The 13,243-nt window shown below is 45.2% G+C and overlaps 1 protein-coding gene and 1 long non-coding RNA gene across 4 annotated transcripts in view; one reads left to right on the forward strand and one right to left on the reverse strand.

Annotated features, from left to right (window-relative positions):
* CDH17 (cadherin 17) overlaps positions 1-13,243 on the reverse strand; it is a 183,281-nt gene that overhangs the window by 72,086 nt on the left and 97,952 nt on the right. For both annotated transcript variants that reach the window (XM_029591692.1, XM_029591693.1), the window contains exon 9: positions 7,488-7,715. In XM_029591692.1, coding sequence (XP_029447552.1) covers positions 7,488-7,715 — 228 coding nt within the window. The remainder of the gene's footprint in view (positions 1-7,487; positions 7,716-13,243) is intronic.
* LOC115085542 overlaps positions 1-13,243 on the forward strand; it is a 42,446-nt gene that overhangs the window by 3,305 nt on the left and 25,898 nt on the right. The gene's annotated exons all lie outside the window — the stretch shown is intronic.

Genomic DNA, 13,243 nt, shown 5'->3' on the forward strand with positions numbered 1-13,243 from the left:
TTGACCTTGTCACCAGGATTGATTGCCATTTACAAGAAAGGATTCGTTAAGGACATAATACCACTAGCCACATGACGGTGTCTAATCCTGTTTGTTCTTCGTCTCCGGCAGCTCGATCTACATCCAGCACAGAGAGGTCGGGCGAAGAACCCATGCAGTTGGGTCGTGGACCTCTCTCTCCAGAAGAAAGGCAAAGGCGACGTAAGGCAGGACTCTGTTTATATTGTGGAGGAGTGGGTCATCTCATTGCGAACTGCCTTATGCTTCCAGGAAACTGCCAAGCCTAGGGTATATTGGGGGAGTAACCCTAGGCATCACTACTCCTGCTCCTCCGCTCACACTACAAATAACCCTGCTTCTAGGAGATCACCAGTTTTCTACTTTGGCGTTAATAGATTCTGGGGCTGGTGGAAGTTTCATCCTGCAAGTTCTGGTGGAACAACTACATATCCCTACCAGTCTTTGCCCCAGGCCTTTAATCATCTCGTCCATCCACGGAGATTCTTTGCCAGGAAAAATAACTCATCACACAATTCCCTTGGAGTGCCATATTGAACTGGATCATACCGAAAGCATCACCTTTTATATCACTCAGAAAGCCATTCAGCCAGTCGTTCTTGGGATTCCTTGCTTACAACGGCACAATCCACAGTTTGACTGGACATCACTAAGACTGTTTCATTGGGGGCCGGCCCGTCATGGAACCTGCATTAAAGAACCCAATGCCTCTAGTACCAGTATCTGCACCACTCGTCTGGAGGGCCTTCCTTCCCAGCATGAACAATTCATCGATGTTTTCTCTAAGAAGGCTGCAGATACGTTGCCTCTACACCGGGAGTTTGATTATACCATTAACTTGGTTCCTGGAACTTCCCCACCGCGTGGTAGAGTTTATCTTCTATCCGCATTGGAGGCTCGTGCTATGACTGAATATGTCCAAGAAAATCTACAGAAGGGATTCATTCGATGATCCAAATCTCCAGCAGGGGCCGGGTTTTTCTTTGTTGGGAAAAAAGATGGTACATTACGCCCTTGTATTGATTACCGTGGACTCAATGCGATTACCATTAAGGATCGATACCCTCTACCGCTGATAGCGGAGCTTTTTGATCGCCTACAGGGAGCCAGAGTGTTCTCTAAACTGGATCTGTGAGGAGCATATAATCTAATCAGAATTCGAGAGGGTGATGAATGGAAGACCGCTTTTAACACCAGAGATGGTCATTATGAATACCTTGTTATGCCCTTTGAACTGACTAATGCTCCTGCAGTGTTTCAGCATCTCATTAACGAAATTTTCCGAGACCTACTTTATGTATGCATGGTAGTCTACCTCGATGACATTTTGATTTTTTCCTCCAATCTACAGACACATCGGCAACATGTTGTTCAGGTGTTACAATGCTTAAGAGAGAATTGTTTATATGCCAAGATCGAAAAATGCATCTTTGAACAGGAATCCTTACCCTTCCTGGGGTACATTATTTCCAAACATGGCTTCCAGATGGATCCTTCCAAATTAAGATGTATCCAAGAGTGGCCCCGGCCTAAAGGATTACATGCACTTCAGCGTTTCCTTGGATTCGCAAACTATTATCGTAGTTTTATTAAGAACTTTTCCAAACTGGCCGCACCCCTTACCGCGCTTACCAGTAAAAGGTCGAACATCAAGGAATGGCCTATTGAGGCTGAACAGGCCTTTCAAGCACTTAAAAACTCTTTTCTACAACAACCCTGTTTCGACATCCAGACCCTAAACGTCCATTTATTGTGGAGGTGGACGCTTCTGCTGAAGGAGTAGGAGCTGTTTTAAGCCAGAATGACATCTCGGGGATCTCCCATCCTTGCTCCTACTTTTCTAAGAAATGTTCATCAGCGGAGTGTAATTACTCCATTGGGGACAAAGAATTGCTTGCCATAAAACTGGCTTTTGAGGAGTGGTGGCAATGGCTGGAAGGAGCACAACACCATATATTAGTAAATACGGATCATAAGAATTTGGTATACCTGCAACAGGCTCAACATTTGAATCTGCACCAAGCTCATTGGGCACTCTTTTCTACACGTTTTCACTTCGAATTGCGATATCGCCCAGCTAACAAAAATGTTAAAGCTGATGCCTTGTCCCAATCGTTTTCCACTGAAGACACTGAGGAACCCATTCAGCATATTATAGATCCAGCCTGCATCTCCCTAGCTGCTATCTTCACGGTTCCACTTGGTAAAACGGTGGTACCCAAGAGACTGCGGAATAAAGTATTGGCCTGGGGACACGATTCACAACTAGCAGGACACCAGGGACGAGCCCGGACTTAGACACTTCTACAACAGTACTATTGGTGGCCTGGAATGTGTAAGGACATAAAAGCTTATGTGGCTTCCTGTCCAACCTGTGCTCAACATAAGATTCTTACGGGGAAAATACAAGGATTGTTACAACCATTACCGGCACCTTCCAAACCTTGGACACACATCTCCACTGATTTCATTGTGGAACTTCCACCCTCGGAGGGCAATACTGTTATATGGGTGGTAGTGGACCGGTTTTCAAAAATGGCCCACTTCATCCCACTACTCTCCCTCCCATCTGCTCCCCAGTTGGCTCAACTGTTTATGCACCATATCTTCAGACTTCATGGCCTGCCGCAGCACATTGTTTCTGACCGCGGTCCTCAGTTCACAGTACGTTACTGGTGCAATCTCTGTAAACAATTTCACATTTCTTTGGATTTTACTACTGCGTTTCACCCACAAGCCAATGGACAGGCTGAATGTACGAATCATACGTTAAAACAATTTCTACGAACATATGTCAATTCTCACCAAGATGACTGGGCAACACTTCTCTCTTGGGCTGAATTTTCCCACAATTCTCATGCCTGTACTGCTACGGGGGCTTTGCCTTTTCAGATCGTATTTGGACGACAGCCCAGACCACCCTCGCCTTTGCTGTTACCAGTTCCATCTCCAGCAGCCCAGCTCACTGCTGCACAATAAAGAAGGCAGGGGGTTCATACTCAGCAAATGCTGCATAAAGCAGCGCTCTCCGCCAAAAACTTTGCCGATCGGCATCGTCAACCAGGCCCTCGGTTCCACCCCGCTGAAAAAGTATGGCTGACCACCCAGCTCATCCACCTGAGAGTTCCATCCATGCGATTGGCTCCTCGTTATAGCGGGCCCTTTCCGGTACTTCGATAACTAGGACACGTGACCTATCAACTTCGTCTGCCAGCAACATTACAGATCCATAATTCCTTTCACACGTCTCTGTTGAAGCCGTTGGTCCTCACTTGCCCTACTCGCAAGATTCCTGAAGCCTCACCGCCTAGGGCAGAAGAAGAAACGATTTATCAGGTGCGTGAGGTACTTGATGTCCGTAAACGAGATCGCACATGGGAGTACTTGCTGTCTTGGGAAGGATTCGGACCAGAAGAGAATTCCTGGGAGCCAGCAAAAAAATCCTGGATAAAACACTTCTCCAGAACTTTCACAGTGAACATCCAGATAAACCCAAGCCTTCTAGAGGGAGGCCTAAAGGAGGGGGTACTGTTATGGCCGCGTTGGTCTGCGGCCAGGACCAGGTACTCACCCGCGACGTTGGGTAGATTCGGAGGCTCCTGCAGGAGCAGGGAGCCTCCTCCGGCGTTCCTCCCACAGCCTTGGCCGCTGCCTAGACCGGTCGCGGAGCCCAGCGGGGCTGAGCTGACTCCACCCTCTTCCTGACTGCTTTAGAGCCGCGCATGCGGCTGAAAAGAAGATTTAAAGGGGCCACGACAGGAAATGGTCATGGCTCCCTCCTCCAGGTATTTAAGGCAAGGTCTGCTTCTCAGACCTTGCCTTGGTATTGAGGCTTCTGGTCCCGGTTCCGTGCTGGTGTCCATGGTCTCCATTCCTGAGCTCCGTCCTGGTCTTCGTCCCACTTCTGGTCTTCTTCCTCGTTGGACTGATTCTTGGCTCCTGACCCTTGGACTGGCTATCATTCTTCTCTTGGCTCGACCTTGCACTGTCTGCGGACCCTTCTCCTGGTTTACTTCTGGATTGGTTATGGACCCTTCTCCTGGATTGCTTCTGGCCTGGCTGCGGACCCTTCTTCAGGCTTCAACCCTTGGAACGGCCTTCGACTACTCTTCAGCTTCTACTCCTGGACTGACTCGACCTGCTGAAGGCGCCAGCCATCTGGAACCTACGACCTGCAGGAGGCGCCTGCATCCAGATCAATCTTCAGTCTTGAGGGAGTCTCCTAAGTACGCTGGTACTTAGGAGACTCCCTCAAGACTGAAGTTCCTACGGGCTCCTCCTGGGGGAACCACGAGCTTCCAGGGTGAAGTCTTAACTCTACGGGTGAACCTTCAAGCCTTGCCCTCCGACAGTAGGGACCAGAGAGGGTTAACTCCTCTTTGACAGCGCTAATCTTACCTCGGAACAGGGGTTCACTTTCGGAGCCAAAACAGCATTTGTTCAAAGTCAAAATTAATGTGCATTATTTTGTTGATTTGGATAGGCTATCTTTTTTTTCCTGAAATATAATTAAAATAAAAACTTAGGGGGTAATTTTCAAAAGCCTATATATGCAGAAAGTGTGGTTTTATGTGCATAAATAGGCTTCCTGAAAATTACTGTGGGGGTTGTTCATGTAAAAGTACTTGTGGAAGCAATGTACATATACTGGTACGCATATTGCAAAGAGGCATTCCTGGGGGAGGGGAACTTATTTACGCATGCATTTTTTATTTTTGAGAGTATGTGCAGAGATGTCAGCGTGGACATTTACACTCACTTTCCAGCAGGAGTAAATGTGCGTGCCTACACTAAGGTGCAAGCAGTCCCACTAATTTTCAAAGAAGACTTGCATGCATACATTTGCTTTGAAAATTAGGACTGAAATCCACATGTGACTTTAGCCCTACATGAGCCATTATAAAATAAGGCTCATAATGTATTAGTGAGTCACTGATTTGAAAGGAATGAATTGATTTTTTTAGATTGCAGCTTTATTTCACTCATATAAGAAACTAGGAGGCTCACAGACCATTAATATGCACCACAAAACTCCTCAAGCTAGTTACCCAAACATAGTTTCATTTATAAATGAAAATAACTTATTTTACCATTTTCAAAGTAATTCTTAAGGACTTCTGGGATTTTGTAAAATGATAATTGTGAGTCTTAATAGCTGCAAGCTGCCTGATTAGGCAGCTGGACTGCATTCTTGTGAGATTTCTCACCAAGGCCCTTGAACCTGATCCAAGGTTTCTTTCTAGTCAGTGACAGTGGAAAAAGCACAAATCATACTTAAGTTTTTTTTCAGTGTCCCCTCACTGCCTCTTCTTCCTTTTCTATTTCTTTGAGAAAACTTGTATAGAACAACTTTGTATAGAACAACTTTGCAGCACAGGGCTTGATATTTCTACGTGCCGGCTGTCACATGCAGAACTAGTAGCAAGTTAAGTTTTATATCGACACATGTTCCATTAGCCCTCCACAAGAATGGAGAGATTTTCTAGTCCTCTATTTGGGTGCCACATTACTGGGAATACATGGCATGGCCTCAGGCAGTTTAATTGTTCATGAAAAGAATGAGCTCAAGAAGAGTATCTGTTCCTTTCAAACATAGGTCTATATCTTAGGTGCAGCAAAGCAGGTTAAAAGCAAGCAAGTGAGTTTGATATGAGTGGGGAACAAAAGCCAGAAGGATGTTGTGTTATGTTATTTCATACTTACAGAGCACCAAAGAACAACACAAAATAGTTTGCAGCAATTCAAAATTCAACAAATAATCATGGCATCAAATATAATAAACAAGATACAGCAAATTATGCAATAATCAGTACATCAAATAAATACCAGGAGGGTAATTGTCTGCACCTACATGCTTTCTGTCTCACAGCTCATTGTTTTAAGGGCTCTAAGCAGGAGAGGGTTTGTTTCTGTTTTCTCTGCTTCTGAAACTCACTCCACCCTTCTGCTTTAAAGTCCTTCTCCCCCTCAGACTCGATCCTGCCTGTTCAGACACCCTGGATTGTGCCTGCCAGCCAGCCTCCCCTCTCTTTACATCTCTTCATGCCAACCTGGCTCTTAAACATCTAGGATCAATAAGAGGCAGTGTTTTCTCTTTATACTGTGCTGTAAAAAATCCACATGGTGCTGCTGTGGTGGATTTGGCCCTTGTTATATTGCAAGGACAGGGCAGTGCTATCTCAGTTCTTTTTCTTTTTTTGACTTTTCTTTATCATAGATCATCTACGTTATTTTATTTTTGCATTTCCCTTTTTAAGCTCCCTGATTTCACTTGTTACACATATACAGGATGTATTTTGTCTAATATGGTAACTTTGGTATGCTGTTTGTCACGTATCAACTGGACGGCGTTAAAAAGTGTCTATTCAAATACATATAGTTTCTTAAGAGGCTCCTGGTATCAGCTTGATGTCACAGTTGTAAAGAGATGGTGAATATTCAGATGTAGAGCTACCAAGTGACCCAGCTTGCAAAGGGAGATTTTAGGCCAGTTGTAGTTTTTTTCACATTCTCCTCGATGCATTTTGACAACTGTGATGCTTATCTACCTTATAAATGGGCTCTGACCGACGGCCCGCAAATGCGCAGTAGAGAGCAGCTCTACCGCGCATGCGCGGGTGAGCACGTCGGTCAGAGCCGAGCGTGCCCGAAAAAAAAAAAAAATGGCGCTGGGGCCGCAGGAGCGACGGCGGCGGCGGCCAGAAGCAGGAGCGGTGGCAGCAGCGACGAGCAGGAGCGGCGCGCGCGGGAGGGACACCCCCCTCCCCCCCGGAGATCTTCCGTCTGCGGATGAGCTGAAAGGGGAGGGCATTGGGAGAGGGAGGAGAGAGGGAAGAGAGAGGGAGAGGAGGGAGGAGAGAGGGTGAGAAGGAGGGAGAATAGAGGGTGAGAGGGGGGAGAGGGAGGGAGAATAGAGGGTGAGAGGGGAAGGTGAGAGGGAGGGAGAATAGAGGGGGAGGAGAGAGGGAGGGAGGGAGGGAGAATAGAGGGGGAGAGGGAGGGAGAATAGAGGGGGAGGGGGGAAGGTGAGAGGGAGGGAGAATAGAGGGGGAGGGAGAATAGAGGGGGAGGGGGGAAGGTGAGAGGGGAAGGTGAGAGGGAGGGAGAATAGAGGGGGAGGGGGGAAGGTGAGAGGGAGGGAGAATAGAGGGGGAAGGTGAGAGGGAGGGAGAATAGAGGGGGAGGGGGGAAGTGAGAGGGAGGGAGAATAGAGGGAGGGAGGGAGGGAGTGGGAAGGAAATGGACCGAAAATTTTTTTTTAAATGTAGCCCGTTGTTATGGGCTTAACGGCTAGTTATGGAATAAAGCAAGTCTAAAAATACCACCATGCCTTGGGATGTAGGTTTAAAAACCAGGACTAGGTTAAAGTCTCCCTCCAGTGGCTGGGTCCCCTAGCAGCTCTGAGATTAAAGCTGCATATAAATTAGATCAAGTTGACTAATGTATCAAAACCATGCAGTACATCAGACCTGTAGGAGAACCATCATCCGATACTTCCACTGTCAAGTTATATTGATGTGCATCCTTCTTCTGCAATCCAGCAGTACTCAGCTGGAATATACCTGTGTACTCATCGACCCTAAATATATTATTTTGTGGGATTTTAGGATTTTGGTCCAATATACGAAACTTCAACAGAGAATTGCCATCATTTTCTTGATCCATGTCTCTGGCTTTCAGAGTTCCAATATTACTTCCTAGAAGCAAGGAAAGGTATAAGTCAGTGAGAAAACCTGACCACAAAGTGGAGTATACATTCAGTAAAATACTGGACTTGATTGTCAGATGTGATTAACAATGATGCTGATCTTGGGATCAATATTCAAAGAGGGTCATTTAAGTAACTTAGGCCTGGATTTATCAAAATGCACTAAATATCGCATGTGATAGGAAAAGGGGTGTTTTATGGTAATAGGCAGTTTATTGCAATTTGTGCTAATGCCCATGCGAAGTGCTATCAGTGCAAATTGTGATAACTTTTTCACACTTTGCAATAAGTGCCAGAATTGTTGTATTTCCTACATACAACCACTGGGGGGACCATGTTTAGTACTTTTAAGCTCCTGGAGAGCCAGCCTAGCTATCAGGGCCCTCTTGGGTGGGGAGGGGAGAGAGAGAGCGAGAACAGAACAGTGCTCTCTTGTGAAGATTTGATGACCTTCGGAGTGAGGAGTGAATCCATCAAGCTAGGTTGAGAGAACATTGCACAAATCTCATCTTTGGGTGAGTTCCTTACTCCGAAGGTCATCAAATCATCACAAGAGAGCACTGTTCTGTTCATACGTCTCACTTTGAATGTCAAAGTGGCCCCTAACCCCTACACTAATACCTAAACCTCACCTCGAGTTACTAGGTGGGCTTCCCATAGAGATATAAATACCTATCTAGTGTGAGGGCATCATGGCTAGGTGCTCTCTCTCTCTCTCTCTCTCTCTCTCTCTCTCTCATAGCTTGGCTGGCTCCCATTTGGCCAAAATTCCCTCCCCTTTTTCTAATTAACCATTCTGCTCAAACCACCATCATTTCCAGAAAAACCTGCCCTAGCGACGAACTAACCGATGCACTAGCCTCATCCCTACCAAGGCTTATCTGCTCAGACCCAGACACAGCCCTAGCATCCTGGCATAGCCTCACAGAAGACATTGCCAACAAACTATGCCCAATCACCGAACGTATCATAAACACCGCAGCAAAACCCTCTAAGCCATGGTACACCCAGGAGCTAAAAACCCTAAAAGGCAATCTCAGACAAAAGAAAGAAAATGGCGTAAGGACCCTACCCCGTAACATTCCTCCATCTACAAAACAGCCTTACACACATATAGGCAGTCTACCCTCAAACATAAGCGAGACTTTTATGGTAAAAAAATTCATGACTATAACTTCAACCCCAAAGTTCTTTTCTCCTACGTCGCCAGCCTCACCACCCCTGTCCCCCCCACTATCCCAGATTCCGAGGCCGTGGCCAAATGTGAAGAACTGGCCAATTATTTCCAAAGCAAAATCTCCAACCTTCTCTCCAGATTTTCCCCCAACAACCCTTCCCCCCCTACTAACCCACCCTTGATCCCCTCCCTGTCCCAACCTTCAATGGCCACTATGGATCTCACCTCCTCTAAAGAAATTACAGGCCTCCTCCGAAAACTCAAACCTGCCTCTCATCCCAACGACACCATTCCCACCAAAGCGCTAATAGCCATTCCCAACAGCATATCCAGCACCATAGCTGAGATTATCAACTGCTCCATCACCCACGGGATAGTCCCAGATTCCCTCAAACACGCTGTTGTCAAACCCCTCCTCAAGAAACCCTCTCTTGACCCCAAAGACCCTTCCAACTTCCGCCCTATTTCCAATCTCCCTTTTATCTCCAAACTTATGGAAAAGGTGGTAAATTCACAACTCATGGACTACCTAGAAAACCATGATATTCTCCATGTCTCCCAATTTGGATTCAGGAAGCACTTTAACACCGAATCCTTACTGCTCTCCCTCACTGACTATCTTCTCAGAGGTCTGGGACAAGGCCACAGCTACCTCCTCACCCTTCTTGACATCTCAGCGGCCTTTGACACCATCAGCCACCACCACCTCCTGACATGGCTAGAAAGCATCGGCATCTCAGGAATGGCTCTTGCTTGGTTCAAATCCTATCTCTCTAACAGAAAGTTCTCTGTTAAAATTGGAAACAACCTATCTGCCTCATATCCCCTACAACAAGGAGTCCCGCAAGGCTCATCACTCTCATCTACCCTATTCAACATTTACCTCACTCCCCTCTGCCACCTCCTCACTGACCTTAAACTCAAATTCTACCTTTATGCTGATGATGTACAGATCATCATTCCCATTCACAACTCCATATCTGACGCCCTGGAGCACTGGGAAAAGTGCCTTGCAGCCATCAACGCCCTCCTCACCAACCTTCAGCTTGCTCTCAACACCAACAAAACGGAACTCCTCCACATCTCCTCGCACCCCCCTGACCTCCTACCCAACGACCCTAAACTTAACCTCCTCACAACTCAACCCTCCGTTAGAGACCTCGGAGTCCTTCTTGATCCCAATCTAAGTATGAAACCTCACATCAACTCCATCCTCAAAACTGGCTTCTTCAAGCTAAATGTACTAAAGAAACTCAGACCCCTGCTCTACGCCCATGACCTCCGCACAGTGATCCAAGCTACCCTCACCTCCAAACTAGATTACTGTAATGCCCTCCTCTTAGGGCTCCCATTGTCTTCTATCAAACCCCTTCAACTTCTGCAAAATGCTATTGCAAGACTCATTACAAACACACGCAAACTCAACCATATTACCCCTATCCTCAAGGATTTACATTGGCTCCCCATAATGTCCCGTATACACTACAAAACTTTGACCATAATTCACAAGTCCATTTACACCCACAACTCCAACTGGCTCGACCTCCCTTTCACTGCCCCACTGTCCACCCGAGCCACCAGATCTACCAACAATGGCACCCTACACGTTCAATCCTTGAAACTGGCTCATCTATCCTCCACCCGTGACCGTGCCATCTCTATTGCCGGGCCCGTTCTCTGGAATACACTACCTGTCCACATGCGACTTGAACCCTGTGCATTTAAATTCAAAAAGAAATTAAAAACTCTCCTGTTCAACCATGCCTACACAGAATAACTCCTTCCACTCCCCCTCGTAGTCCCCTTTCAGGTGACCACCCTCTCCTTATATTAAGGAGACTTTCATTGTAAATTGTTTTGGTTATTACCTTCTTGTTCTCCTATCCTTCCTACTGCCTTTCTGTTCTTCCCCCCGCCCAGTTACTTTCCCCTGTTGCAATGTATTTTCCAATCTTTCAGTTACTATGTGAACCGGTATGATGTCCCCACAAATACCGGTATATAAAAGTTTCTAAATAAAAAATAAATAAAATAAATAATTGCACCAACGTTATGGTGCTTTCACATGCGTTAATGGCATTTTTTGCATGCGAAAACGCCATATAGCACTTTGATAAGAAATTGCCATACTGGGTCAGACCAAGGGTCCATCAAGCCCAGCATCCTGTTTCCAACAGAGGCCAAACCAGGCCTTATGTTGGACCCAGGACCCAGGACCCCCTTAGTCGGATATAAATTATTCAGCTAAGTTATAAGATATATTCAGCAGCATGGCAAAGCTGCTAAATATCTGTATACATATCTGCGTTTAGCTGTATAAGTTAGAATCGGCTAAGTTTAGACCTGCTATCAGGCATGTCTAGCTTAACAGTATAGCTTATGCAACCAAGTCCGAATATTGCTAGTTAGCCGCATAAGTTATGCAGCTAATTCGCTCCACCTTGATCCGCCCACTACATGTCCACAACTTATGCAGCTAACCTTTTAGCCGTATAAGTGACTTATGCGGTTAAGTGGCAGCCGCTGAAAGTAGGCTGCTCTTTAGCCACATAAGTCCTACTTATCCAGCTAAATGGTGCTGAATGCTCTTTGAACATCAACCTCTACATATTTAAACTGCAGTACATTGCATATTACTTTAAACAATGTTACTTTTTAGTTAGTCAAATTTTTTTATGACTAATAATGTTCAGTTACCAAATGGAATGAAATAGTTTTACAAGATACATGGAAAGATATCCCATAAGTGTTCTACAATGTGCTTGTGAGAGAATATATAAGAAACTCTCTCAGAACACCAAGGACCGGCCAAAGCTCTCTGTACCAGTCCTTCTTAATTCCCAACCCAGCAAGGGCAGATCAGGGAGAAGAGACCAAGGGTCCAGAGGGCTGACAGGGGTCCTGGAGAGCAGAGAGGAAGCCTTCCTGCGGGGTGTCCCACATTATTAAGCAGGAAAGGGTTGGATCGCATTGAAAAAGCCCCAATATTTTTTTCTTAACTTGGGGGATGGTGGTGGGTATCGGGCCACTTCGGGCCTGAAAGAAGTGCTTCTTTTCCCGGCTACTGTATATGTTTAATATAGTCAGGTAGGTTTAAAATGATCTGAATCACTTTAGGCCTGCTCTCCACCACTACAAGACTTAGCCAGCAGCTAAATGCAGCCCAGCAGCACCAAATATCTCTGCTATCTGGTTAAGTTTAAACCTTACCCCTGGAACAACCCCTTCTTCTCACCCCCCCCCCCTCCGCCTCTTTATCTGGTTAAGTCTTAACCAATTAATTATTTAGCTGGCTATAACTTATCTATTTGATGGAGTGGAAAATTAAAAAGCTCAGGGACTGTCCAGTTAAGTCTGAACTTAGTCTGACCAAGCCCTTTCAATACTGACCTCCAGGAGACCGATATTATTTAGCGCTACTTAATAGGATAAATAGAGACTTATCTGGCTAAGTGGCAGCCTCTGAATATCCAGCTATTTTCAGCGGCCAGCACTTAGCTGGATAAGTATTTATCCAGCTAAGTTTGTAGCCAGATATCTTGGGGACAGGCAATGGGTGGATCAAGGCAGGGCAACTTATCCGGTTATCTTAACCAGATAAGTGCCTGTATTCAGACTTATCAGTCAAGCTAACCGAATAAGCTAAAATTATCTGGATATAACTTATCTGGCCAACTAGAACGTTTCCGGTTATATGCAGCACCATAGCCATTCCTCTGAATATCCCTTCTAAGTTATCCACAAAACTTAGATAACCAGATAACTTGAATAATTGGCCCCATATCTTTAAGCAAGATCCATATTTGGTTTTTAGTTGATCATGAATGAAAAATCAACAGGTTAATAATGTGTATGCTGGTGTCTGAACAGCTGAAATAGGTCTATAAATATTCCCCTATATAAATTCACATTTATTTATGTTATTTATTTATTTAGCATTTTTTATATACCGAGGTATAGCAGAGTTGCCTTCACTCCAGTTTACAATTATAACAACCTGTTACATTAAAAAGTTTTAAAACATTTACATTTAACAAGCTGAGAACTGTCATATAATATTAATATAAAACAAGGTAAGATATACCAAAGGATAGGTACAATGAAAAAACTGAGTTCAAGCATAATAGTAGACATCTGTAGGAGGCAGAATAAATTGTCAGAGGGGGGGATTGAAAGTTAGGAGGCTATGGAAGGCTGTGGTATTATGATTAGAGATCTTTGTGCAAGCTGTCATTATAAGATTGGCTGAGTAGCCAGGCTTTTAGGTGTTTCTTAAAAGATTTTGGATTTTCTTGAATGGTGAGGTACTGGGGTAATGAATTCCATAACTTTGGGCCGAT

The sequence above is a fragment of the Rhinatrema bivittatum genome, chromosome 2, assembly GCF_901001135.1.
Source record: "Rhinatrema bivittatum chromosome 2, aRhiBiv1.1, whole genome shotgun sequence".
Lineage (NCBI taxonomy): Eukaryota > Metazoa > Chordata > Amphibia > Gymnophiona > Rhinatrematidae > Rhinatrema > Rhinatrema bivittatum.